Source organism: Leguminivora glycinivorella, chromosome 7, assembly GCF_023078275.1.
Source record: "Leguminivora glycinivorella isolate SPB_JAAS2020 chromosome 7, LegGlyc_1.1, whole genome shotgun sequence".
Lineage (NCBI taxonomy): Eukaryota > Metazoa > Arthropoda > Insecta > Lepidoptera > Tortricidae > Leguminivora > Leguminivora glycinivorella.
Window position 1 is genome coordinate 497,237 of NC_062977.1, and position 23,328 is coordinate 520,564.

Consider the following 23,328-nt stretch of genomic DNA (forward strand, 5'->3'; position numbering starts at 1 on the left):
TTCGAGTCTTAGTATTTTTTTTTAAATATTTGTTAGCACAACTGAGGACTGGTCTAGACGCCGCAATCCGCATGTTGCTGTTATAATGGTTCTTGTTCTTAGCATTGGTCTGGATGCTACCTACATATCAAAAGTGATATTATTTGTAATAAATATTCGATTACAATATCTTAAAAAGAAACTTTTATTTAAAAACCCTTTAAAACAATCAAATTTAGTGGTTCGTAGGTACCATGCTAAACTGGCGTTCAAAATCTTTATAATTATGGTCATATAAGATTCTTATCGTTTGTGGCAATTTCATGAATAAGAAAACAAAAAAAAATATTTTAATATTCTCCACTTATATTGTATAGTATAACGCAAAGCTTTGAGATTAGCGCCATCTGCTGACGAGTAGCGGTACTTTGCGGTATTACTACTTGTCGATACATAGCGTCGGTGAAGGGTAAAAAGGTTACACAATATGTAATTAGTCCATAATAGTTTCCCCATCGTATTTTCTCGGAAACGTTCATATTTTTCATGCTAGTTCAGTCAATGACAGTACTTTTTGTACTAAGACTGACTGAAATAGTATGACAATTGTTCATACGTTTTGATTTCATAATTTAACATTTCGAAGTATAAATGAAACGTGATTAGTTTTATATTTTTTATTACTATTGTAAAATACTAACTAATTTATTTTGCTTAGGTATTAATTTACAGTAGGACATTATCGTTATGGTTAATCTCAGGGCATTTATATTTCTAATAATCCTAATAGTATTCTAGTATTAGGTTATAAAAAAAATCTTGCCTGCATAAACATTTGTGATGAATAAGAAAATGGTAAACTATAATTATGTCATTGTACTTTCATGTTTTATATCGTTATAATTTCAATATTAAATAAAACGTCTAGGCCGCACTTTGTGTATGAAAGCTACGGAGTCTATTTACGTATGAGATCATTGCCGGAGGCTATAAATGCAATAATGTTCGCTAAATAAATAAAACTTCACTATCAACTACAGCTGGTCCGTCGACCCTAATCTCTGTACAAAAATGCCCGCCTTCCCATTTTAACAGGTCAAGTTATTCCCCAACTGAAATGAAATGTTTTAAAACAGTATCGTAATTTAGGTACCTACTTTGATATTAGGCCAATTCCCAACATACATAATTTAAAACCTAACGCAGTTACGTATAAGATACCAAACCTTCTTTTAAAATGTAAATTTCTGCTAATTTACATTTCAGGTATAGACATAGAGTGCAATCGAAATAACGTGGATACAGTTGCAAAAATGTTAAACTTCGTGTGGAGGATTGGCCGACTTTGAAGATCTAATCCTGACCTTAAAACATCTGTTTCAGCTTGTATCTATTTTACAACCAATATTTCGAAAAATGGGCTTATTTAAGAGGCGTTTTCGAGTGACAACTTTACGGGTCTAATCTTGAATAATTTACTCCTTTTTACCCGAGTACGGCAAGTGGCAACGCAAAAGGAGGGTTTTGATTTTGACCGGTATTTTCAGTTGGAGACAGCAGGTTCAAGCCATCGCTAGGATGTATGTCAGCAAGCGAGTGGTCGGCATTGCACTCCAAGTTCCGTGCAGCGACACTCCTGGCAAGGCGTCGACAACTCCGCTATGATCCTGCCTACTCGGTACATGCGTCCATAAATATTACATCCAGCCAGTTTCAAACCCCCCACTCCAGGCAACACATTCGCTGGAGCTCGCTCCGGGGATGTCTGAATCTCTTTCCTTGTTGTAGTTTTAGGTTTCTGTGTCGTTAGCTTTGGGGACACTGGTTTGAAGGGCAGAGGACGTGGTGTTGGTTTCCTGATGGCAGTTGCTTCTCCGAGTACGAGGTGGTCTATCCGGTTCACTGTGTTTTGCTGGAAGGTCTTTTTTGGAGGCGGGTATGGGTATGGATAGTGGTGAGGCATAGGGACGAAGGGAGCTACGGCTGGCTTAGGGGGTTCTATGGGGGTCGTCGGTGGTGGAGTGGTGGTCACTTTAGAAGTTGTAGTTCTAGAATTAGAGGTCGGTGGGAGTCTAGTAGGAGGTGGGGTCATTTTATTGGGAATTGGAGACATTCCAGGTAGTGACGCTTTGGGAGTTGGAGGTATTCTAGTAGGCGGTGCTTTGGTCGTTGTAACGGGTTTCTTTTTCTGAGGTGCAGCTGTAGTTGTATCATAACTGTCGCTGAGTAGAAGTTTAAGAACACTGCCAAAGGAGAATCCTTCATCTTCTTCCTCTTCTTCGTAATCTTGAGAAGGGAAGTGTGTTTGATTGGCCTCATGTTCTGGGTGGTTCTCAGGTGCTGATGTTGAAGTTGTTGGAGACGTGAATACTGTTTCGCTTGATGTCGATGTATTCAAGGTCACCGGTGTAGTGCTCTTGTTATGTTTATCAGTTTTAGATGTTTCATTCAAAACTGTTATAGCAACTTTAGTAGAATTTTCAATTTCTAGTTTAGGAACAAATTTGGTTTCTTCCACTGTTTTATTTTCTGTTTTAATTTGATCAACTGATTTGTTTGTACTGAAATTTGTATTTTCAATAGGTTTTACAAAGATCTTTTCTGTAGTAGTTGTAGTATTGGTACTGGTTGTAGTTTCCTTTTCTGTAACACAAAATGAATGATTTAATGTCTAGGTGGTCTTTTCATAAGGAGCCTAGCTCTAGTTCTTATTGACATAAAAAATAATTATGATAGTAAGTAGACAAGCGTTAGTTTAAGCGACTAGTTTAAAAATTGTTAAACTTACCTTCAACGCAAACAAGTTCACCGCAGCAGACATCTGACGTGGACGAGTGCAGTTCGGGATTGTAGTAGCAGCCGTCGGGCGCGAGGCAGGCGCGGGGGCCGCAGTGGATCTTGCCCCAAGTGCACGAGCACACGGAACACATGAGGTCCATGGTCGTGCCTTCTGGCACGCGGTGCCCGTCAGCCATTAGGCAATCTAGAAAATTGTACGAATGAAGCAAGTAAGACAGGAAACCTGAAATATATTCTCCTAATCCTATATTGGCATATTGAAATCTTAACTTACAAAAATCATGGCTGAAGAGTACCTTTTGCTGTATCCAGTTGCATTGACGTGGTCAGATGTGGTACAGAAGGCGCGGAAGGTGTGCTTGGATATACTGCATAGTACTCGTCAATGATCCCTGGCCCTTTTGGTATAAATCCACCTGAAATGAAAAAAGTAAATTTGGTAAGCAAAACTTGAAATAGTTATTTGTTTTACAAGGGGGCAAAGTAGTTGTTTAACCGCACGTGCCAATATTGATACCTGAGCAAGCGAAAGAATGCCTTTAACAGTTGGTGTGGTGAAAACATCTTTTCTTTTTGTTGAGGAGTTAGCTCTCCTGGCGTGAAACATTTCTAAACGTACCTTCTGTCTCGACGGGAGGTGAAAACAAATTGATAGACGGCGTTTCCAACTTAAATGTCGTGCTTGTACTTGGTATTTTAGTAACAGCTTTATTCGTTTCCGAAATATGTGATCCTAAAGACGCAGAGAGTTCATGTAGCAAGTTATTATTTGCGGTGGGGTAATCAGAACTAGTGATGTCAACTTCGTGACTTAAAACGGGGTATTGTGACGTGTCCACCTTCTCTGAGGTAAACACTGGGTATTGCGTAGGATGGTAAATATCTTCTCGTCTTGTGGCGAATGGAGTGTCTTTGGCTTCTAACGTTGGGTAGTATACAGGATATTTGTCTTCTCTCTCAAGTATTGGATACGTGAGCACTTCTTTTGGAGACTCTTCGTCGACAACAGCGTCGGCTGCTACAAAAGGAATGATCCTGAAAACAAATAAATATTTAATCGAGTATTCTCTATAATAATTAAAGGCAGGAATTATTAAATTCATACTTACTTTAAATTTGGTAGAGATGGAGGCAGCGTGGGCTCAGCATAATCGAAATCAAATTCATTAGTTTTCTTTGACATGTTTGAGACCGAAGGTAAGTCAGTCGGTACTGCAATCTTTGACAATGTCGATATTGACGGCCCTGACGTAACACGGGAAGAATTAGTAGACAGAGAACTAGTCACGTTAATGGTAAACATTTCGTTGTCATCGAATTCTCCGTTTACACTTCTGTCAGTTATAATATCATTAGGGTTGAAGGTATGGCTCTCTATATTCCCTGTCGTTAGTATTGGTATTCGAGGTTGAGCTTCCATCTTAATTCTTTCCGTGTCATTGACTGTCAAGTTCAAAGGCAACGATGTTGAAGAGAGTTCTGCTGTACAGTTGATAGTTCCGTTAATAACAATCCTGACTGAGCCTTCTGGTTGTTCCGTGGATGTCGTACTCGGTAAATCTTCCAGGTCATCCAAATCTTCTGGTTCTGGTAAATCCATTGTTGAAGTCTCAAAATTAGATCGGACTAGCCTTTCAGTGGTACTTACAGATGTCGTGGAAGGCAACTCAGTTGTTGAAGTTATATTTTGGGTTGAGTTGTTAGTGATTGTTGCGTGTAGTTCTTCTGTTTTTCTTTTTACTTTGCTGGTATTGACAGGTGCTTTTTCTGTAGCTAATGTCGTAGGAGAGTCTGTTTTACTTCTTGTAGTACTTGATATCGAGGTAGAAACTGCTTTCGTTGTTGTAGATATTACTTTTGTTGATGTTTCAATTTTGTTTGACTCTGACGTGTGAAATGAGCGGTCGTCATTCCTCACAGATATCAGTGAATTGCTGGACAGTAACGGATGAGATTTATCTGAAATAGAAAAATATAACTGGCATAAGTTACACTTACTGAAAATGGCTCTATGCATCTTGTCTCAAAATTATCTGTAAGACTTTGAGACACTTGTAAACTACTGGCCCTATTGGGACGAATATGTAAGCAACTAAGTCGCGCAAGTGAGTTTCTCATATATTACCGGCATGTTCACAATGGTACTGGTGAGGACAGCACTCGCCGGGCCGGAGCAGCGGCTTGCAGCCCAGTAAAGGTGGAGCGCACGAGAGAGGCTGGCAGCGCACGGTGCCACGCAGGCAGAAGCATTGCGTGCAGGCGCGCTCGGCTGACAGTATGCGCTCGCCTTCTTTGTACCACGTGTCTTCTGCCTTGCAGTCTGTAATGAGAAGTTAAGTATTGGCAAATTTCAGTAAAAAACAAAAACATTATTTGACGGTTCTCTTAACGTATGACTTCGAATTGCTGATTTCTTCAATTATATCTTTAAAAAAGATAGGTTGCAGTTACGCTCAAGTAAGTACTGGGAAATAATGTACATAAGTAAACTTCTTTTTTACTGTGTGTTTCTGGTGCTGATCTCATTTAATGTGTCTTGTATCTCGACCTACCCAGCCAGAATACAAGACACATCCCCTAATAGTGCTCCTCGGGCCACTCAAACTAGCACTTTAGTTGATTCCAGACAATTCATGTTTTTCTTTTTTACCGTGTGTCCCATGAGCTGGTGGTTCGTGCGAGCAGTAGTATCTCTGCGGGCAGCACGCTCCTGGCGCAGGCCGGGCCACACACCCCCTCGGCGGCGGCAGACACGTGGGCCGCACGCACCGGCGTGCTCCTCCGAGGCAGAAGCACTGCTCGCACGCCACGCCCGGCGCCAGCGCGGAGCCTGCGCCGAACACGGAGCCGCCCTCGACGCACGCTGGAAACCGAGCTGGACGGTCAAGGTACAATTAACAGATGGACTTGACATATTAAGGCGCGTGCTAGCGAAAGTGCTTCTAGTGGTTGATTTACAAAGGCACCGGTAAATCTTTAAGTGCATTTCTAAATAATTTCTGTGTCCTTCCGGTGCTTTAGAGTTTTTGAGAAAAACGCTCTAGTACATGAGAAATTGGTCTGCTACAAATATTGATCATCAGAAGGTGAATACGAGTAAATAATCGCCATGTTAGAGCAAGAGTCTTGTGAGCAGAATTGGCAAGAAATGGAAGATAGATTATGTGTCTTGCAGATAAAAAGTATAATTTAACATACCATGTCCGACAGACGCGATGGAACTTGTCTCCGAGAAGTCTTCGTCTTCAAACCGCGCTGACGCGCCAAGCTCCATCAACTTTACGCCATCTGAAATTCGGAAATATGTTCATGTTAGGTAATTTAACACAATTTGGGGCGATAAATATAACGGTAATGCTTCCTAACAGAAAAATAGTCATTATTTGTAAGTGCATTACTTATTGTGTAATAACGGAGAAAATTAGAACTTGCCATTTACATTTACCCACGCGCAAATGACGATGCGTTAGAGTAGTAGCTAACATCACTTTTACACGCACGTGACTGACTCTTGACGCCCTATCCTATACTCAGCAGTGGTACAGTATGATAATGATTCTCCTACCCGGGCAGTGCAGTTCAGGGCAGCACGCCCCCTTCCTATGCAGCACATGGCACCGTGGCGGCGGGTCAGGCAGCGGCGCGCACGCCCGGCGCGCGCACGCGAGCACGCCGCGCGTGCACGTGCAGCGCAGGCACGCCGCGCGCGTGCGCACCGGCGCGCCGCCCGCGTGCCAGCGGCCCTCGTGGTAGCAGCCCCCGGGGTCCAGTGGATCTGGAATAAGGTTTAACACCTTTTATGTTACCTCACATATTATGCGGCTTATTAGTGAATCTGTATGAAGAATGATAATATTAGAGTGAAAGGAATTAATATAGAAATGACGGCTGATGGACAGGAATGGAAGATGAGGATCAGATATACTACGCCGACCCCAAATAATGGGAAAAGCGCAAGTGAATGATGATACGGAAGTTGGCGGATGTTTATGTTTTTTTTTTTCAAGATCAGAGAATACTATCATAATACCAGCCGACTCATATTCTTGAAACATGTTCGAATTAGTCCGTTAAGATGAGGAGATTGAGGAGTTCTAAAGCAACAAAATTAGGATAAGTTACCTATAGCTTTGATGCTGCGGTCGGTATAGTTGAATCTGGCAGCATAAACTTGAAATATTTCTGCAACATGAAAACACATTTCATTAAAAACTATGTAATGTTCAAGGAATATATGAAACGTTCATTGAAATGAAAAATGAAAATGAAAATGAAATATTTATTTTTCAAGTAGGCATATTACAATGCGCATATGAACGTCAAATAAAGCTACGCCGGCTCTAACCCTACGCCTCAGCCTCGAGAAGATTTCAGTCCCCCCTCAGTTGGGAGGGGGGTATCCACTATGGGACCGGCAAGAAACTCGGCGGGCAACTTCTTTTCAAAACATTACATCTTATAATTAACATGCATTAAATAACAACATACAATTTAACATGCAAAAGTATTCATCAAAGAATATGAACAGACTAGGTACTCTATGGAAATCAATTTCAATAAATTATATTATTGCTTAATAATACGTCGTTCTTCTTCAGAGAAAACATATCAAATTGTGATAGAAGAAAAAGATAATATGAATCTCAATATCATTAAATATGTAATTTACCTACACAACATAAAATATAAAATATTTGATGTGCTTTCTTATCTGAACTGTGTCCTCTATACATAATACAATTATTTTAATTGCTATTCGTTTTTTGTAGTTTCTGGTTCGGGCCATGCATGTTTGTCTGTCAAATAGTCCTCGACTCTGTAATAAGCCTTTAACATCAATGATTTTTTTAAGTAGTTCTTAAGAGCTGGGAGGGGTAATCTCAAAGCAGTGTCAGGTAACTTATTATAAAAATGAATGCATTGCCCAACAAATGACTTCTGTACTTTACGGACACGAAACTTCTTTATGGCAAGCTTATTTTTGTTTCTAGTGTTATAATTATGGATATCAGAATTCTTAGTGAAACAGTCTAAATTCTTAACAACATAAATTATACTATCATAAATGTATTGGGAAGCTACAGTTAAGATATTAATTTCTTTGAAGAGTTCTCTTACTGATTCACGTGTTCCTAAGTTGTAAATAGAACGAATGGCTCTCTTTTGTAATACAAAGATAGTCTGTATGTCAGCTGCTTTGCCCCAAACCAGAATACCGTATGACATTACACTGTGAAAATAACTATGATACACTAGGCGAGCTGTCTCAACATTAGTCAGTTGCCTGATTCTCCTAACGGCGTATGCGGCTGAACTTAATTTGCTTGCTAGTTTCTTTATATGAGGACTCCATTGTAGATTTTTGTCCAATGTTAAACCAAGAAACAGTGTTGTATCTACCATCTCTAAGCATTCATCATTCAAAAGTATTTTTGTATCGATTGGTTTAACATTCGGCAGAGAAAATCGAATACATTTGGTTTTCTTAGAATTAAGAAGTAAATTGTTGACAGTAAACCACTGCAGTACATCAGCTAACGTGCTATTAATTACATTGTAATCCGTAGATTTTCGGTCAACATTAAAAAGCAGTGATGTATCATCAGCAAAAAGTGCTATTTCACAAAAGTTTTTCACTATACATGGCAAATCATTTATATAAACCAAAAACAGGAATGGACCTAAAATTGAGCCTTGTGGCACTCCTAATTGGACTACAGTCCCGCTAGAGCGAGTTTTGTTAACAACTACTGTTTGTGTTCTATTGCTAAGGTAAGAAGACATAAAGTTTAGGGCATTTATAGACAAACCATAGTGTTCTAATTTCAAAATGAGCGTTCCATGATCCACACAATCAAAGGCTTTTGAAAGATCACAATTAAAATATGCCAATTGCATCACAAGAATTTTCTATGTCTGTTGAAGTGTCCCAGTAGATCATTTAACATTAGCTTCTCAAAGACTTTACTTAGTACAGGAAGTATTGATATGGGACGGAAATTGGTTATATCACTCGAATCACCCGATTTAAAAAGCGGTATGACTTTGCTACATTTCATAAGATCTGGAAAGGTGCCTTGTGAAATTGAAATATTATATATTACGGCCAAGTAAGGTGCTATTATATCTATGACATGACTAATTACTTTAACTGATGTTCCCCATAAGTCTTCCGTTTTCTTTAAATTGAGTGACTTGAATGTTTTAACAATATTTACAGAGTCTACTTGACTAAATTCAAATGAATTATTACATTTCTTAACATTAGCACAAAGTAATGAATGGGCTTGAGCCGCAGAAGAATGTAAACATTTTGTGGTGTTAACGGCTATATTTGAGAAATAATCTTCGAATGCCGAGGCAACATCGCTGTTCGACACTATTTGTTGATTATCTGATACAATGTTGACTTGACAATCGTGTGATTTACATTTACCAGCTTCTTTATTTATAATACTCCAAGTTGTTTTCACTTTGTTGTCCGACACATTGACTGTCCGACATTATTGGATATATCAATTTAAAATCAATATCGTATAATTTCAATAAGGAAATTATACGATAGCCTTAAATCAGCGCAAGTCCCTTTTTATTGCCGCTTAGTTATAATTATTTTCCGTAGCTAAATGTAAGTTAATCTGGTTGTACCGGATCGAGACATAACACAGATCTTCTTCTATGTGAGAAGACAAATATTTCGATAAACATGGTCTCGATAAGGAGTTTTTCAGATCAGCGTTTATTTTATCTTTGGAAACGCATGCCGTGTAGCCGTTTATTATGTTATGAGTTGCCCAAACGTCATTATTTAAACGCACAGAGAAACACATTATGGTACCTGACATACATAATAGACGGTGAGCTAAATCTTGGCACTAAAAAAAGGCGGCAACTTTGAGAAAATGGCTCAGCGGCCAATTGTCTTCCTAAGACACGCGTTTCATGAAGACAAAAAAACATTGACGTTGTCGTGATCATCGACGAGCCATAAGCCATAACACTTAAAACTTGATTGAAAATGTAGGGGCGAAGGTTTAACCCCTGAATTAATAACCTTCAATCTGTTAATTACAGTTTAAATTAAAAATACTAAATACTATTTATATATATTGCACTATGTGTTGATTGATAATATAATAACTATGTGTGGCTTGTAATATAATAAGTTTAAACATATGTATTCCCTTTAGGAAGTTTAATTAGGCTCTTTAGGCTAAGACTAGCTTTAGTATAGGATTAATATTTTGCATGCCTTGTGGCGTAATATGCACTCATGAATTTGTACCGCACCAACATGACCTGTATTGTAATCTGTGTGTATTAGCAAATAAACAAATACAAATACAAATATAAATTGTCTGGAACAGATCTGGAACAAGGCGGTTGAGGGGTTAAGTGCGTTTTCACATTATCCGATCCGATATCGGATGTCGGACCGATATCCCATACAGGACAGGCGCCATCTTGGATTTCTTCCATTAAAATCCTTCCGACATCCGATGTCGGAGGGATGATGTGAAAACGGACTGATTCCCGCAGGAGACTTGAATATCGCGCCTTATTTTAGTGCCAAAATTTGGTTGACCGTCTATATTTTACTGACAAAATTATATTAAAAGTTACTTAATGCACGAAAAATCCCCTTTAGATATTCCTCGAGTACACACTCATAAACTCGCTTTACAGACTCTAGTTAATCACATCAAGAACGCATTAAAGTAGCAAAAGTATCCCGTTCCCGTGTTTCCCCCGACATGCACGACACTCGACGCGGCGCGTGGGAACGCGTGAATGGCCCGTAACAGTACCCGCCGTGCGCCCATTGACCAGGCACTACAGTCAACACACTAGAGACGCGTTTGAGTTAGTTTTATAGGAGTTGGATTTGATGGTACTTGATCATGCCCGAGCACTGAGACAAGAGAGAAATGGAGACGCGTCAGCGTCAATCGTTAAATAACGTGCCGCGCTAAACTTTGGTTGGAAGATCTGGTTATCACTCGAATTTTATTTTACCCTTTACATACAGTTACATACATGAACTAACGCCTGCTTTCCCAAACGAGGTACGCAGAGCACATGAAACTGCTCAAGTTTCCGTGCCTCTTTGAGCAATTAAGGGGTTGAAAGAAAATGAAATCATGATATTGAAGTGTGACAAGGACAGCGCAATGGCATTGGCATTACGCTGTCCTTGTCACACAGTGTTATATAACATTTATAACAACCAGTGTGGTACCACCATAAATTGATATACCTCAACCAAGTTCTAAAAAAATCTCACTTTGGTCCCCTAAAGCAGGGAAGCAAAAGCCTCTTTCCGAATTAGTAATGTGAAAAATTTATTTCCCTAGCAGTACCTTCCTGAAAAGTAACAGAATAAGTCCCTAATATCAAATCAAGATCAGTTTAGTACAGATCCAACGTCGCTAGCCACAGGACTGGCTAGGCAGGTTTGTCGCTAGGATTTGTCAGCGGTAACTTATGCTTGTGCGAGAGCTTTTATGCGTGTTTGCCAGCGTAATGAACGTGCCATTTTATGGATTATCAATATTGCTAGTGGTTTATGGGTGCTAAATGTCATGTTAGGATGTAGGATCGGACGTTTACAGCATTCGTTTACGAGTATGAACTAAATCAAATCTAACCCACAACAACATCTATTAAAGTGGTTCAAATATGCATTAAATTATACGAGATAGCTAGGTATAAAGGTAATTATGTTTCTATAAGGCCCACTTGCACCAGTCAACTCAGGGTTAGTGGGCTGTCATCTGTCAAATTCCATGTAAAATGGTGGGTTAACCTTCAGGTTAACCACGGGTTAACTCTCCATTTTCGTTGGTGCCCTAAAATAATATTTCTCTTAAGGGGCTGACAACACCCAATTGCGCAAAATTGATGTTACTTGCGCAGTTTTTTAAGACAAACTATTGGTTTTAGTAAGGCAGGTAAATTATATGTTATTATTCATTATATTTCAACGAACATAGCCGTACTCGATACATGATTTAATGAAATCGGCTCGATAGAAAAAAATTGCAAAGATTGGTCTCGAGTTCGTCATTAAACGGTTCTGTGTCGTTCAGTCATTCACTTACTTGTCTTTAATTAATATTACAGTAACAAAAATATACATATCTAAAACACTAACGAAACATTTTGTACAAATAATGCATCTTTCTATTTTATTTTAATATTTTTCCGTACTTTTCGTACCTATTTAGTCGCCCTCTTTTAGTGACATCGCGCTCTCACTTACTCCCATACGAATAGACAGTGTACGCTAGAGTCAAGGCCATTGGGTGTTGTCAGCGTCTTAAATTCCACCTTCTGTTCTTATTTTTAGCCTGTATTAGCAAGAGTAACAAGTAAGAGAAGAGTTGTAACACTTGTAACTCTATACACCAGTAACTGCGGGTTATTTGTAGTGACATCTAGCGACAATCACGCGTCAACTAACGTAGATTATCAGTACCACTACCCGATACTAGGTGTCAACAGTGTCTCGTCTGCCAAAAAAAAAAAATATTAGAACACTAAAAAAAATAACCCGCATCTACCGATGTATGGAGTTACAAGTCGTCCCTTACTTATTCGTCTATGGTAGGCTCCTACCAAAATTGTGAATTTAGACTTGAGTAAACTCTCAATAATCTCAACACCCATTTATCAATGAATGATTATTACTATTACTGTAAACAAAAACTGTAATTAATTCTTTCCAAGACACCTCGACAGCTTTACAATTGTTTTACAATACAAGTACAGAAAAGTACTTACTTTACTACCCTGTCTGCAATTCTCGTATTCTGTAATAACATAAGTATTAAGTAGACCCTAGAATACGATGATTGACTGTGTCGTCGAACCAGTTTGACACCTAGCCGCGATTTGCTCAGATTATTGGCCAGAAAATTACCCCTCGCGGCTGACAGCTGAGACAAAGGGCCTGGGAACTGTCAGGCAACATTGCAGTCATGGGTTCTAGGCCGGAGGAACGATGATTAGACTGATTGCTGGGAGTTTTGCAAATCAGCGGCATGGAGAAATAGTTGGCGTTAATCAACGCATGGAGTTGAGTGTTATATGTATGTGCTTATATCTGATAATTACAATTGTCTTATGTTGTAATTTTGCCATAGGTCGGTATTGATTTGTATACATCTTGTTTTCATGAGTAATTAATGACGCGGAAACTTTATTATGTTTTAAAAACATTAGGTACAAATAACATTTACAGAAAAAATCAACTCACTATCAAGCAAAATGTTGGTAAACAAATAAATTCAGTCACATTTTTGGATTAATCAATGATTTCAGCAATTCATAAATGCATGTGAAATGATAATTAATTGGATAGGTCTTCATTCTTGTTTCTGCCGCACATACAAAACTCGGTGCGGACAGTGTTTTGTCCTTCCCCGTGGGTGGTCCTGCGTCCCGCGACCTCAAAATGTGCGTGTGGGCTGCGCCGGCGCATCGCCCGTTTGTCTGCGAAAACGATCACTACCGTACGCAACAAACCGGCTTTTGGTACACTTTGTACCACTGTAATAAGGGTGGTGTATGGTTTAAAGTGGTACTTTAGTTAGGGTCAAATAAAATTTTGTGCCAGTTTGTGTATCCTCTTTGTGGTTAAGGACTTGATTTTAAAAATGCGTAGTTATTTAAAACTACTGCCTGATTCAAATAAAACTTCCCTTCGAATCAGGCTGTCATTTTGTTTCTATTTTAGAAATGTCGTTTTAACAGAGTCACCTTTCTCTTTCTAACAATTGTTCATTATATTATATTGAGACTTAACTTTGACCCATTGGGATAAATATTCCGCTTCACATATAGGGACATCTGACGATAAGAGTGCAGGATGTCATTTGTGACTGAATATTAATTTACAATGTCTCGATACCTACCTGTGTTTTAATTACATTTCTTTTTAATCGCGGTCGCGCTTTAATTCTGAGCATTCCGAGCATGGCCATCAGACTTGCATGCACTCAGAAAATCTCACCTCCCACCCGAATGGCGGACAATCGCGATGACCCTCCGAGGCGCTTGAATATAAGTTATTGTTCGCATTGGCGGCTAACTGTTTAGTTCTCAGGCCAGGCTGGTTCCCATGCCAAGGCCCGGGGTGACCACTAGCGCGGACAGGACTTATAACACGACATAGATGACTTGTGGAAGTTGTGGAGTATATCTTCTTCATACAAATATAGTCCACATTTATATTATATTGCAAGCATTGCAACATATTATGTTGGAAAATACTTTAACACAGACGACATCCTTCTAGGTAAGGTACATTCTATTCTTGGGCAAGTCAACCCACCCAAAAAGTCAAGAGGATCGAGTGCTCTAAAAATATGACATTTTATTTTAAACTTCCAGATTCGAATTAAGTAGTTAAAAAAATTTAAACCCTAATTTAGAGACATTTTAACTAAATTTTTATCCCCATTAGCCAATCATTAGAATTATGAATATTAGATAAATTAGGTTTTGTGTTTGATTGTATGAATTTTGACTTATCGTTTGAAACTAGCATTAATTTTCAAATCAAAAGCTTTTTTTATTAATTTAAATGATTTATACAGGCTTAAAACGTAATTTGTAAGCAGTTATAATAGTAGTGCCAAAATTGGGTTAAAAGTCAAAATTCGCCGTCATTAGTAATTAAGTCAACGGAAGCGAAAAAAACGCTTCCATTGTTTGTAAAATATTAGCAGTTTTGGTAACAAGCTAACTGTTTCTGACTCTGACCGGCCGCAGCCAGCAAAACTTGAGGAAAATGAAGCTTCCAGATATATTTAAGGGCGTACCAGTTAAGGAGTGAAATATAACAAAACTTAAATAAGCAACTTACTTCCACACCGAAATAAACTTTTACTTTAAACTTTAGCAAAATTAAAATACGCTCCTCAATATCCATATATCCATACTAATATTATAAATGGGAAAGTGTGTGTGTCTGTTTGTTTGTCCGTCTTTCACGGCAAAACGGAGCGACGAATTGTCGCGATTTTTTAAGTGGAGATAGTTGAAAGGATGGAGAGTGACATAGGCTACTATTTGTATCTTTCTAACGCGAGCGAAGCTGCGGGAAAAAGCTAGTACTACATAATATACTAATATTATAAATGGGAAAGTGTGTGTGTTTGTTTGTTTGTCCGTCTTTCACGGCAAAACGGAGCGACGGATTGACGTGATTTTTTAAGTAGAGATAGTTGAAGGGATGGACAGTGACATAGGCTACTTTTTATCTCTTTCTAACCCCCACGTTCCTAAAATGGAGGGTGTGGGTTTGTATGGAGCAATCCGCAATTTTCGAATTTAGCGCGAGCGAAGCCACGGGCAAGAAAGCTAGTTATACATATACGATACGTATGTACGATACGATATATATTTCAAAAAATTATAAAAAATAAGTACTTAATAACAAAATAAAATAAAATAAAAAAGAAGTTGAAATTAAATATTAGAAGCTACTGGCAATGTCCTAATTAGGTTACATGTCTCTCATAAATTAATTATATAAGCACAATTATTCCAATAAAAAATAGAATTATAATTATATAATTATATTATATTATTTACACAATTAGGGATAAATTTTAACAACATGCAATGTATTAAATTAAAAATATAACTGGATTATAGAATAAATAATTAGGCAATAGAAATATAATCAAATTAAGCTATTATTATTAATAATCATAATTTACAAGACTGGAGTGCAGACCGATCCATCTTCGCATCATTGGTGAATCCCACCTCCAGGCAAACACTCTCAGGATACTGCTCGGGCTCCCTTTTAACCTATTGAGCAGAGAGGCACAGCGTTTTCTTACATGTATACTAGCTTTTGCCCGCGGCTTCGCTCGCGTTAGAAAGAGACAAAAAGTAGCCTATGTCACTCTTCATCCCTTCAACTATCTCCACAAAAAATCACGTCAATTCGTCGCTCCGTTTTGTCGTGAAAGACGGACAAACAAACAGACACACACACTTTCCCATTTATAATATTAGTGTGGATATTAAACGCTGAGACATATACGATTTAAACCGTTCATCTGTACATAATAGTTAGGAGTTAGTTTATACACTAAGCGGCCATCAGTGGCTATGACTATATTAAAACTTTTTTACTTCCTTGAGCATATTACTATTACCAATATTACCATAGAATGGTATATTGCCGCTCACCGCCATTGTAGTAAGCATAGTGAGTAATATAAATGCACCAATAAATATTCATTTCGTTATTAATGTGCTCGAACTAAGCAACTGAAATTAACCCGTGCAGCCAGCGGAACGATCAAAACAAGACCATATTAGGTCGGCCTATTATACTAGAATATTACAATACATTTCATACGTACTTCTGCATCTAGGAAAGGTTTGTCTTAAGATTTTCTTCGCGTCGAGGTAATTTTCCTGCTCGCTACTAAACTGAACAGACTTTATAGTATTTACATTACTATACAAGTGCGGTGACCCTTCGGTCGTGTTTTAATTTATCGCCACTCGTTTCGAACTTCCTTTTTTACGCACTTGTATCGTAATGTACTATTTTTACATATTATTTAACCGAAAAAAATAATTAGGTAGTCTGTGAACTTTAACATGAAGTCGCCAGTAAAACTTAGTTATGTTATATATTATTAATGATTAAATGGGTCGTATATTACTTGTGCGTATAAAGATGTTAGCCAAAAGTCTTCCTTTTTAGGGTTCCGTAGTCAACTAGGAACCCTTATAGTTTCGCCATGTCTGTCTGTCCGTCCGTCCGTCCGTCCGTCCGTCCGTCCGTCCGCGGATAATCTCAGTAACCGTAAGCACTAGAAAGCTGAAATTTGGTACCAATATGTATATCAATCACGCCAACAAAGTGCAAAAATAAAAATAGAAAAAAATGTTTTATTAGGGTACCCCCCTACATGTAAAGTGGGGGCTGATATTTTTTTCATTTCAACCCCAACGTGTGATATATTGTTGGATAGGTATTTAAAAATGAATAAGGGTTTACTAAGATCGTTTTTTGATAATATTAATATTTTCGAAAATAATCGCTCCTAAAGGAAAAAAAAGTGCGTCCCCCCCCTCTAACTTTTGAACCATACGTTTAAAAAATATGAAAAAAATCACAAAAGTAGAACTTTATAAAAACTTTCTAGGAAAATTGTTTTGAACTTGATAGGTTCAGTAGTTTTTGAGAAAAATACGGAAAACTACGGAACCCTACACTGAGCGTGGCCCGACACGCTCTTGGCCGGTTTTTAATCTACCTTTCAATTTTACAACAGAATTTATTTTTCAGTCCGATTTTAGGCTTCTAAGTTAACGTTAACGTAACGATATTATTATTTTGTTAGTGTTTCTTTTTTGATTTCTTTTCTGAGTGTTAATATCGTAAATTCATATCACATTATTAGACCATCAACCTACACGTACACAAATTAGTATTCCGTATTCCGGTCTGACAGACGGACAAACATTTACACTTGTCAACCCATCCCGAGTTACCTCGCCCAAAATAACGTGGCATTCTTATTCCAACGTTTTAAGTATTAATTTTGAATAATTCGTGGTTGATTAGGTGAAAAGGTAAGTTGGTTGTGGGATAGCGGTCGCGGCTCGCGGTATTAGCATACGGTATGAAAAGTGACGGTTTGTATGGGATTTGTGCCTTATTGGTCGACGCTATGGGTTTTGCGTGGTCACCATAATCTCAGAGGCTTAGTAAAGATCTTTGATAAAAAATCGTTATGGATAGAATCTTAAATAATATAATTTATACAGTCATCACACCTATTAAAAAAATGTTCTTTAACGCACAATCTCACAATAAAACATAATTTTATCCTTATGACCCTTATTATAAATTAATCCTTTTCAGACAACCCCCAACCCGATTTTTTTTGTTTTGTAAGCCAAATGTCTTATTCTATGAAAAATTCAAAGTAGAATTGGTTTAACCATTCCACGTTTGAAAAATGTGCCTTTGCAATAGTACTACTCGTAGTACTCGTATCGTTATCGTTATATGTTTTACCTACTCCTGCCGAAAATATTTAATACATTTTAATATTATTCAAACAGCCTAAATAGCTGAACGGCAGTATTGTCGCTAGCGTATAATGCGGCTCGCAGTGAATAGGATCGACCCACATGGAGTGTCATTGCTTTACTTGTCTGTCTGTGCCCACGAGTCCTGCTACTTGCCGCTGACTCACTGGTTAACACTATAGCTTAGTGTCATTTGTGGCAAATATGTGGAAAACTGGGTTGTTTGCGTTTGAAAGTTGGTCATGTTGCACAATATTTTTGAAATAATTTACAAGTCATACGTGTAAATATGTATTAATATGTTATGAACAAGAAACATAATTTTAATGAAGGAATAAAACTGTAGCGATTGAATTATATCAAAACGTGGAAATTTTATCAAAGATTTGACATTAAATGTTACCGGATTGTCCTCAAAAATATGTGATATTACCAGTGGAACATTTGCATACATGCAATTTTCAGAAACTTCAAATATTTTCGTATCAGAATCAAAATTAATCGATTTAAACGATATACAAAATTATTTTTAGAAAGTTTTCGGGAAATGTGCAAGAGTTGGTACATCAGTAGTGTAGACTAATAGAGTCGGGCCCATTTCTCAAAACTTACAAGTTACAAGCAAGCGCAAGTCTCTTTCCAACTTGTCATATTAGACATTGACAACCACTTGTAAATTGTAACTTGTAGCTTCGAGAAATGGGCTGCCCCCTGATAAGAATGATTACAAGGAAGGTATCCACGGAGTGATTTCGGTTGCGCCGGCGCCACACCTATTCATTTCCCATTAGCATAAACTGAATGAATAAGGCTTTTGTGCTTGTGTGAATACAATAGCGGTCTTATTTTGCGTTTAATACTCGTACAGTTATACGACACTTTATATTTTTTTCATTTGAAGTACTATTTCTGTCGTACTCGTCGTATAATACGACTTCGGTCTCTTTAAACGTAGAGTGAATAGGCTGTTACTGAATCGGTGAGCTCCATCTTAGACTCTGTCTTCACTTCCCATCAGGTGTGACTAGGGTCAATCGCCGATCAGTCCATAAAAAAAAAAAATAACTAACGATTACTATGGAAATACATTCTGATTTTGTGATGTGCTGCAGCGATGGGTAAAAAAAGGAATATTAAACCCAGTCACACATTCCGTGCTAGGTATTATCCTTTACAAAATGATTATATCTAAACCTAGAACGTATTATTTAATTTTAAAATAAATATGAAAACAAAATAGGTACCTATTGAATCTTTAAACAGAAGGATAAGCAACATGGTCCGTCAAGTTCAAAGTTAAAAAGCCGAACCTTATCGGCAGAATCTCCGAATCCGACGCGACCGGGCAACACGAAATAAGCTTACGTTTCGCTCGGTCAGATGAGATGGTATCTGTGGCAGACTGACCAAAACTGCCCGTCGCGGTGTGTGCTTTCGGAAACTTTGGATGTTAAAATTACATAATTTTAGTTTTACGAATAATTATAGCTATTATATATGTATACTTGCAGGAGTTTGTATAAAAATGAATTATCTTATGATTAGGTTACTTACTCGTGGATTTTATAATAAGTAAAGATACCCAGTTCTTTTAGGATATATTAACTAACATTTGTATATAGATTAATACAGTGTACCTATGCAATTACATAATTCTAGAAAAATTACTTTCATGAGGTACGATTGTAATTTTCCTATATGCTTATATTTCAACTGACCGTGAAAACTCAGTCCTACTCCTATCACTCCTAATTAATGTTATTTTCTTTACCTATTTGTCTATACCAAAAAGCATAACACGTTTAATTTTAACTCGATTATTCGTCTCGTTTTGTAACATATTCAATAATTTTAAGTTATAGCTCAAACTCAGTTGCTGCCACAACTTCCCACGACTATTTTCCAACCCGTTTATCAAAGCTCTGATTTAAGTAAACGATGTTTTATTCATCAGCCGGTATGAATATTAAGTTATTGTTACGCGTATTATGAAGACGGCGAATACACGACACGGCGGCTGCGCATGCGCGGGCGCCGCGCGCGTTGAACTCTTTGCTGCGCGGGAGATGATTGCGGGCAGATTAGGTTTTGGCCGCTTCAGATAAGGGAACGGAAGACCCAATTATTAACCGATTGCGATTTAATAAAGTGAGGGTTATATTATGGACCGGTATATGTTACGCTGTTATGTCGTCGCCTAAATAGAATGGGCGATTCTCAGGGATGACGTTCGGTGCCTGATTTCGGTGCTGATATTTATTTACTACTTTATTGATATGTCAGTCAATTTACTAAAATCTAGCCTAAATATAAAAAATATTGGTGAATTTATACATTAGAACCTTATAGTTTGTAAGAAATTTGAAATTAAAATCACCGAAATTATGTATGGGCACTGTAATCAATTTGTCCCACCGAATTCAATTTTTTAAACATTATTCCATATTTCAACTTAATATATAACTTATTATTCAATTCATTGATGTTTTTCATTTTAATTCGATGACAGGTCATGTAAAAAGGCTCATAATCGCGCAATTTCACTAAATTTAACATGGTAATATGCTATTATTATCGAGTAGAGAATTTTGTACCCATATTATGGCTTAATTTGCTTACAATATATATCCTACTATTTAAGTATGAAATGTTAGAAAATAATGGAGAATAAACTAATTTACAACGTGGCAATCGAAGTCGGTGGTCACTTTTTTTGATATCGGTGGTCAAAAAATCCAACGAAACCACGGAAATCAACTCCACTGATACCAAATTTTGATACAGAGGAGATGTCATAATAACGTAATAACATACTTTCAAGGATTAATATATGATATATGATATGTAAGGATATGTAAGGTATTAATATAGGATATGTAAGGTACTACATAACGACAAATGCACCTAAACTGTGGGAGTAAATTGAACCACCGAATGTTAAAAAACATGGGACCAAACCCAGCGAACGACTGAAAAACCTTCGAAAAGTCCCCTTTATATTTAAAACGGTACCTCATCTCCTCTACACTGAATGGTTAAAACATAGCTAAAACATACTTTATTAATGCCATTGTGTCCCTGATCTACTAATTTGTAAGACTGTCATGTTTAAAAAATTACACCGAAATCAGTCACTAGCCCGGGACACATGGTAAATTTATCTTTACTCGATGAGTTGCATTATTATTTTTATACATAAAATATGATAGGTTAACTAATATCTTAAACGTGAATATCTATAACAGCTGCGATCAACAACTCCATCTTGAGTTATGATTTTTTGTTTTGCAAATTCTGGGTGCGGAACACGCCCACCGACGGTCATTTTTCGCATTCAATATTTTATTACTTATATCATACAAATAATGTTATAGTGTACCAAATAGAACAGAGGCTAAAGATTATGCCTGATTTAATTCAGATTTTTAGAACAGTCCGTTCTGACGTTGTTTTGCCCCGCGGACACGTAATAAAAACGCGCCTCCTGAGAAATGCCCGAATATTGTATTTTTTTTCTCTCTGTTTTGTATTTATTAATATGTGCTATACTTATATATTGTTCTTTTTTTATTTTTAAGTTTCAGAGTGCCTTAGTTTTTACTGTTATGCCGTGTAACTTATTTGAATAATAAAAAAATTTAAATAAAATAATATGTTGTTAGAATGTTTTTATAATGTGTATTCATATTAGTTCTCTCAAAGCACCCGCATTTTTAAAGACGTTCGTTTGACGTTTGAGTTCATTTAAACATTTAAATATACATAACAATTATAACAATTTCTGTCACATAAATTTAAATGATTAAAGCCAATTAAAACAAGTATTTTAATGTATAAAGAAAATATTACCTACATAACTTGTCTCCTAAAGAAAAAAATAAACACCTAAGAACGAAAGAATTGTAGGTACAAAGTAGGTAGGTTAATAGATTGAAAACTAGGAAATCAATGCTCGATGTTTTTTATTAACGGAGGAGATCAATATAAGACAAATTTCCTGTAATTAAAGTTAATATTTTTTCTCTGATTCTGAAAGAACTGACTGTGATGGGATTGTTGACGATGAGTAAATGAGTATTTCGGTATTGAATCATAATAATAATATTGTTTGTTGTCTTTGTTTTCAGAGTTCATTCCTATTTTGTTTATTAAGGGCCATATGACTGTTACAGAAAGTGTTGGTACTGTGGTATTTATTGTATGTTTTATTTATTTGCTCCGATGCCTCCGATGCATGGCTCTACCAAAATTTGTTTTCCTTTCGATTTCGGGCTAATTATGGCCAACAATACCTATAGGTTATGTCTATTAATTGTAATTTTTCAATACTTATTAGGTATCGAAATAAGCTTCATTTCTTTGCTTTTATTGATTATTTAAAATTAATGTATCGAATTACATTATGTATATATATTATCTCTCATTTGCATGTGTGTCTCCTCCTCTGTCTAAAGAAACTCGATCTAACATGTCAGTACGTACATATAAAAATAAATTTCCCTTACTCACAAAGGACCCCTATAACTCAACACTTTAATTTCGTTACACCAAAAGAACATACCATCCAAGACCGCCATAAAACTCATCTTAACACGCAACACAAACAAATCAGCGAGACCTGGCGTTTATCGATATTTCCCACCGATCGATATAACATCCAATCGATATTTAAACCATAAATCGCGGCAATAAAAAATGGGCCTTGCATCCTTCGCGTATATCACAGGTTCATTGACCGCTCGAGGTGTATTCAGAAACATCAATACAATATCAATACCAACATGTCCCTCGCACTATATGTATCCAGGGAGGAACAACGCGTAAAAATACAAGTGAAATTAGACAATTTATTTCTGAATACACCAGTGAAACAAATGAAGGAGTAGTGTCCTGCTACCTGCGCAGACGATGATCGCGAGCAGCATGGCGGCACGACCGTCCCGACTCGCGCACGCGCGTGTACTGCCGCTCGGCGAAACTTTCGTGAAAACTTTGAAGCTTACAATGTTGCGGATTTGTGGCTATCGGGCTTGCCGGCGGCTTGTAGGGTTGACGCGGGACAGATTCGATTGATAGACCAAGCTAAGTTTGCAACGATTTTCATAACCCCGATTGTGTAAGAGTTAGTAGCAGGTTAGCGTGGTACGGTCTCGGAATTTCACATAGGCAAAAGAATGTTAGAGATGAATGTTATGGGATGGAGAGGGATGATGGATGGATCGTTTAAAAGAGTATATGAGAAAGAAAGAAGTGAGTGCTGAGATGACGAAAGATAGAGAAGAACGGAAGAGGAAGACATGTTACCGACCGATCCTTATCCCACTACGTTATGTGGGTACCCATGTAGGAAGAAGAAGCCTTGTAAGGCCGTTTTCACATTATCCGATCCGATATCGGATGTAGGAAGGATGTAAAATGTAAGATTTATGCGCTTCCAGGTCTTTATTTATGTATTTGATAGATCATTATTACTAAAAA

General features: G+C 37.4%; 1 protein-coding gene across 2 annotated transcripts; it reads right to left on the reverse strand.

Moving 5' to 3' along the window:
• Positions 1-685: 685 nt before the first annotated feature.
• LOC125228313 (flocculation protein FLO11-like) lies at positions 686-22,788 on the reverse strand. Of its 2 annotated transcripts, none has more exons than XM_048132825.1 (11): positions 22,748-22,788; positions 6,901-6,960; positions 6,344-6,553; positions 5,977-6,066; positions 5,429-5,641; positions 4,904-5,098; positions 3,888-4,737; positions 3,398-3,813; positions 3,075-3,194; positions 2,768-2,962; positions 686-2,622 (listed from the first exon to the last, which is right to left on the reverse strand). In XM_048132825.1, exons 1-11 carry the CDS (start codon positions 22,773-22,775, stop codon positions 1,565-1,567), a joined length of 3,435 nt encoding a protein of 1,144 aa, XP_047988782.1. In that variant the 5' UTR covers positions 22,776-22,788; the 3' UTR covers positions 686-1,564. The 2 variants fall into 2 exon arrangements, with proteins under 2 accessions (XP_047988782.1, XP_047988781.1); XM_048132824.1 differs by having other exon boundaries at positions 5,429-5,653.
• Between the last annotated feature and the right edge of the window lie 540 nt (positions 22,789-23,328).

Bases quoted from the DNA above. Each gene is read 5' to 3' on its own strand.
- LOC125228313 (XM_048132824.1), bottom strand. From the start codon at position 22,775: ATGCTGCTCGCGATCATCGTCTGCGCAG. The intron at 6,067-6,343 runs GTAGGAGAATCA...TCCGAATTTCAG, and splicing joins CCCTGAACTGCACTGCCCGG to ATGGCGTAAAGTTGATGGAG. The intron at 2,623-2,767 runs GTAAGTTTAACA...TTTGTGTTACAG, and splicing joins TGAACTTGTTTGCGTTGAAG to AAAAGGAAACTACAACCAGT.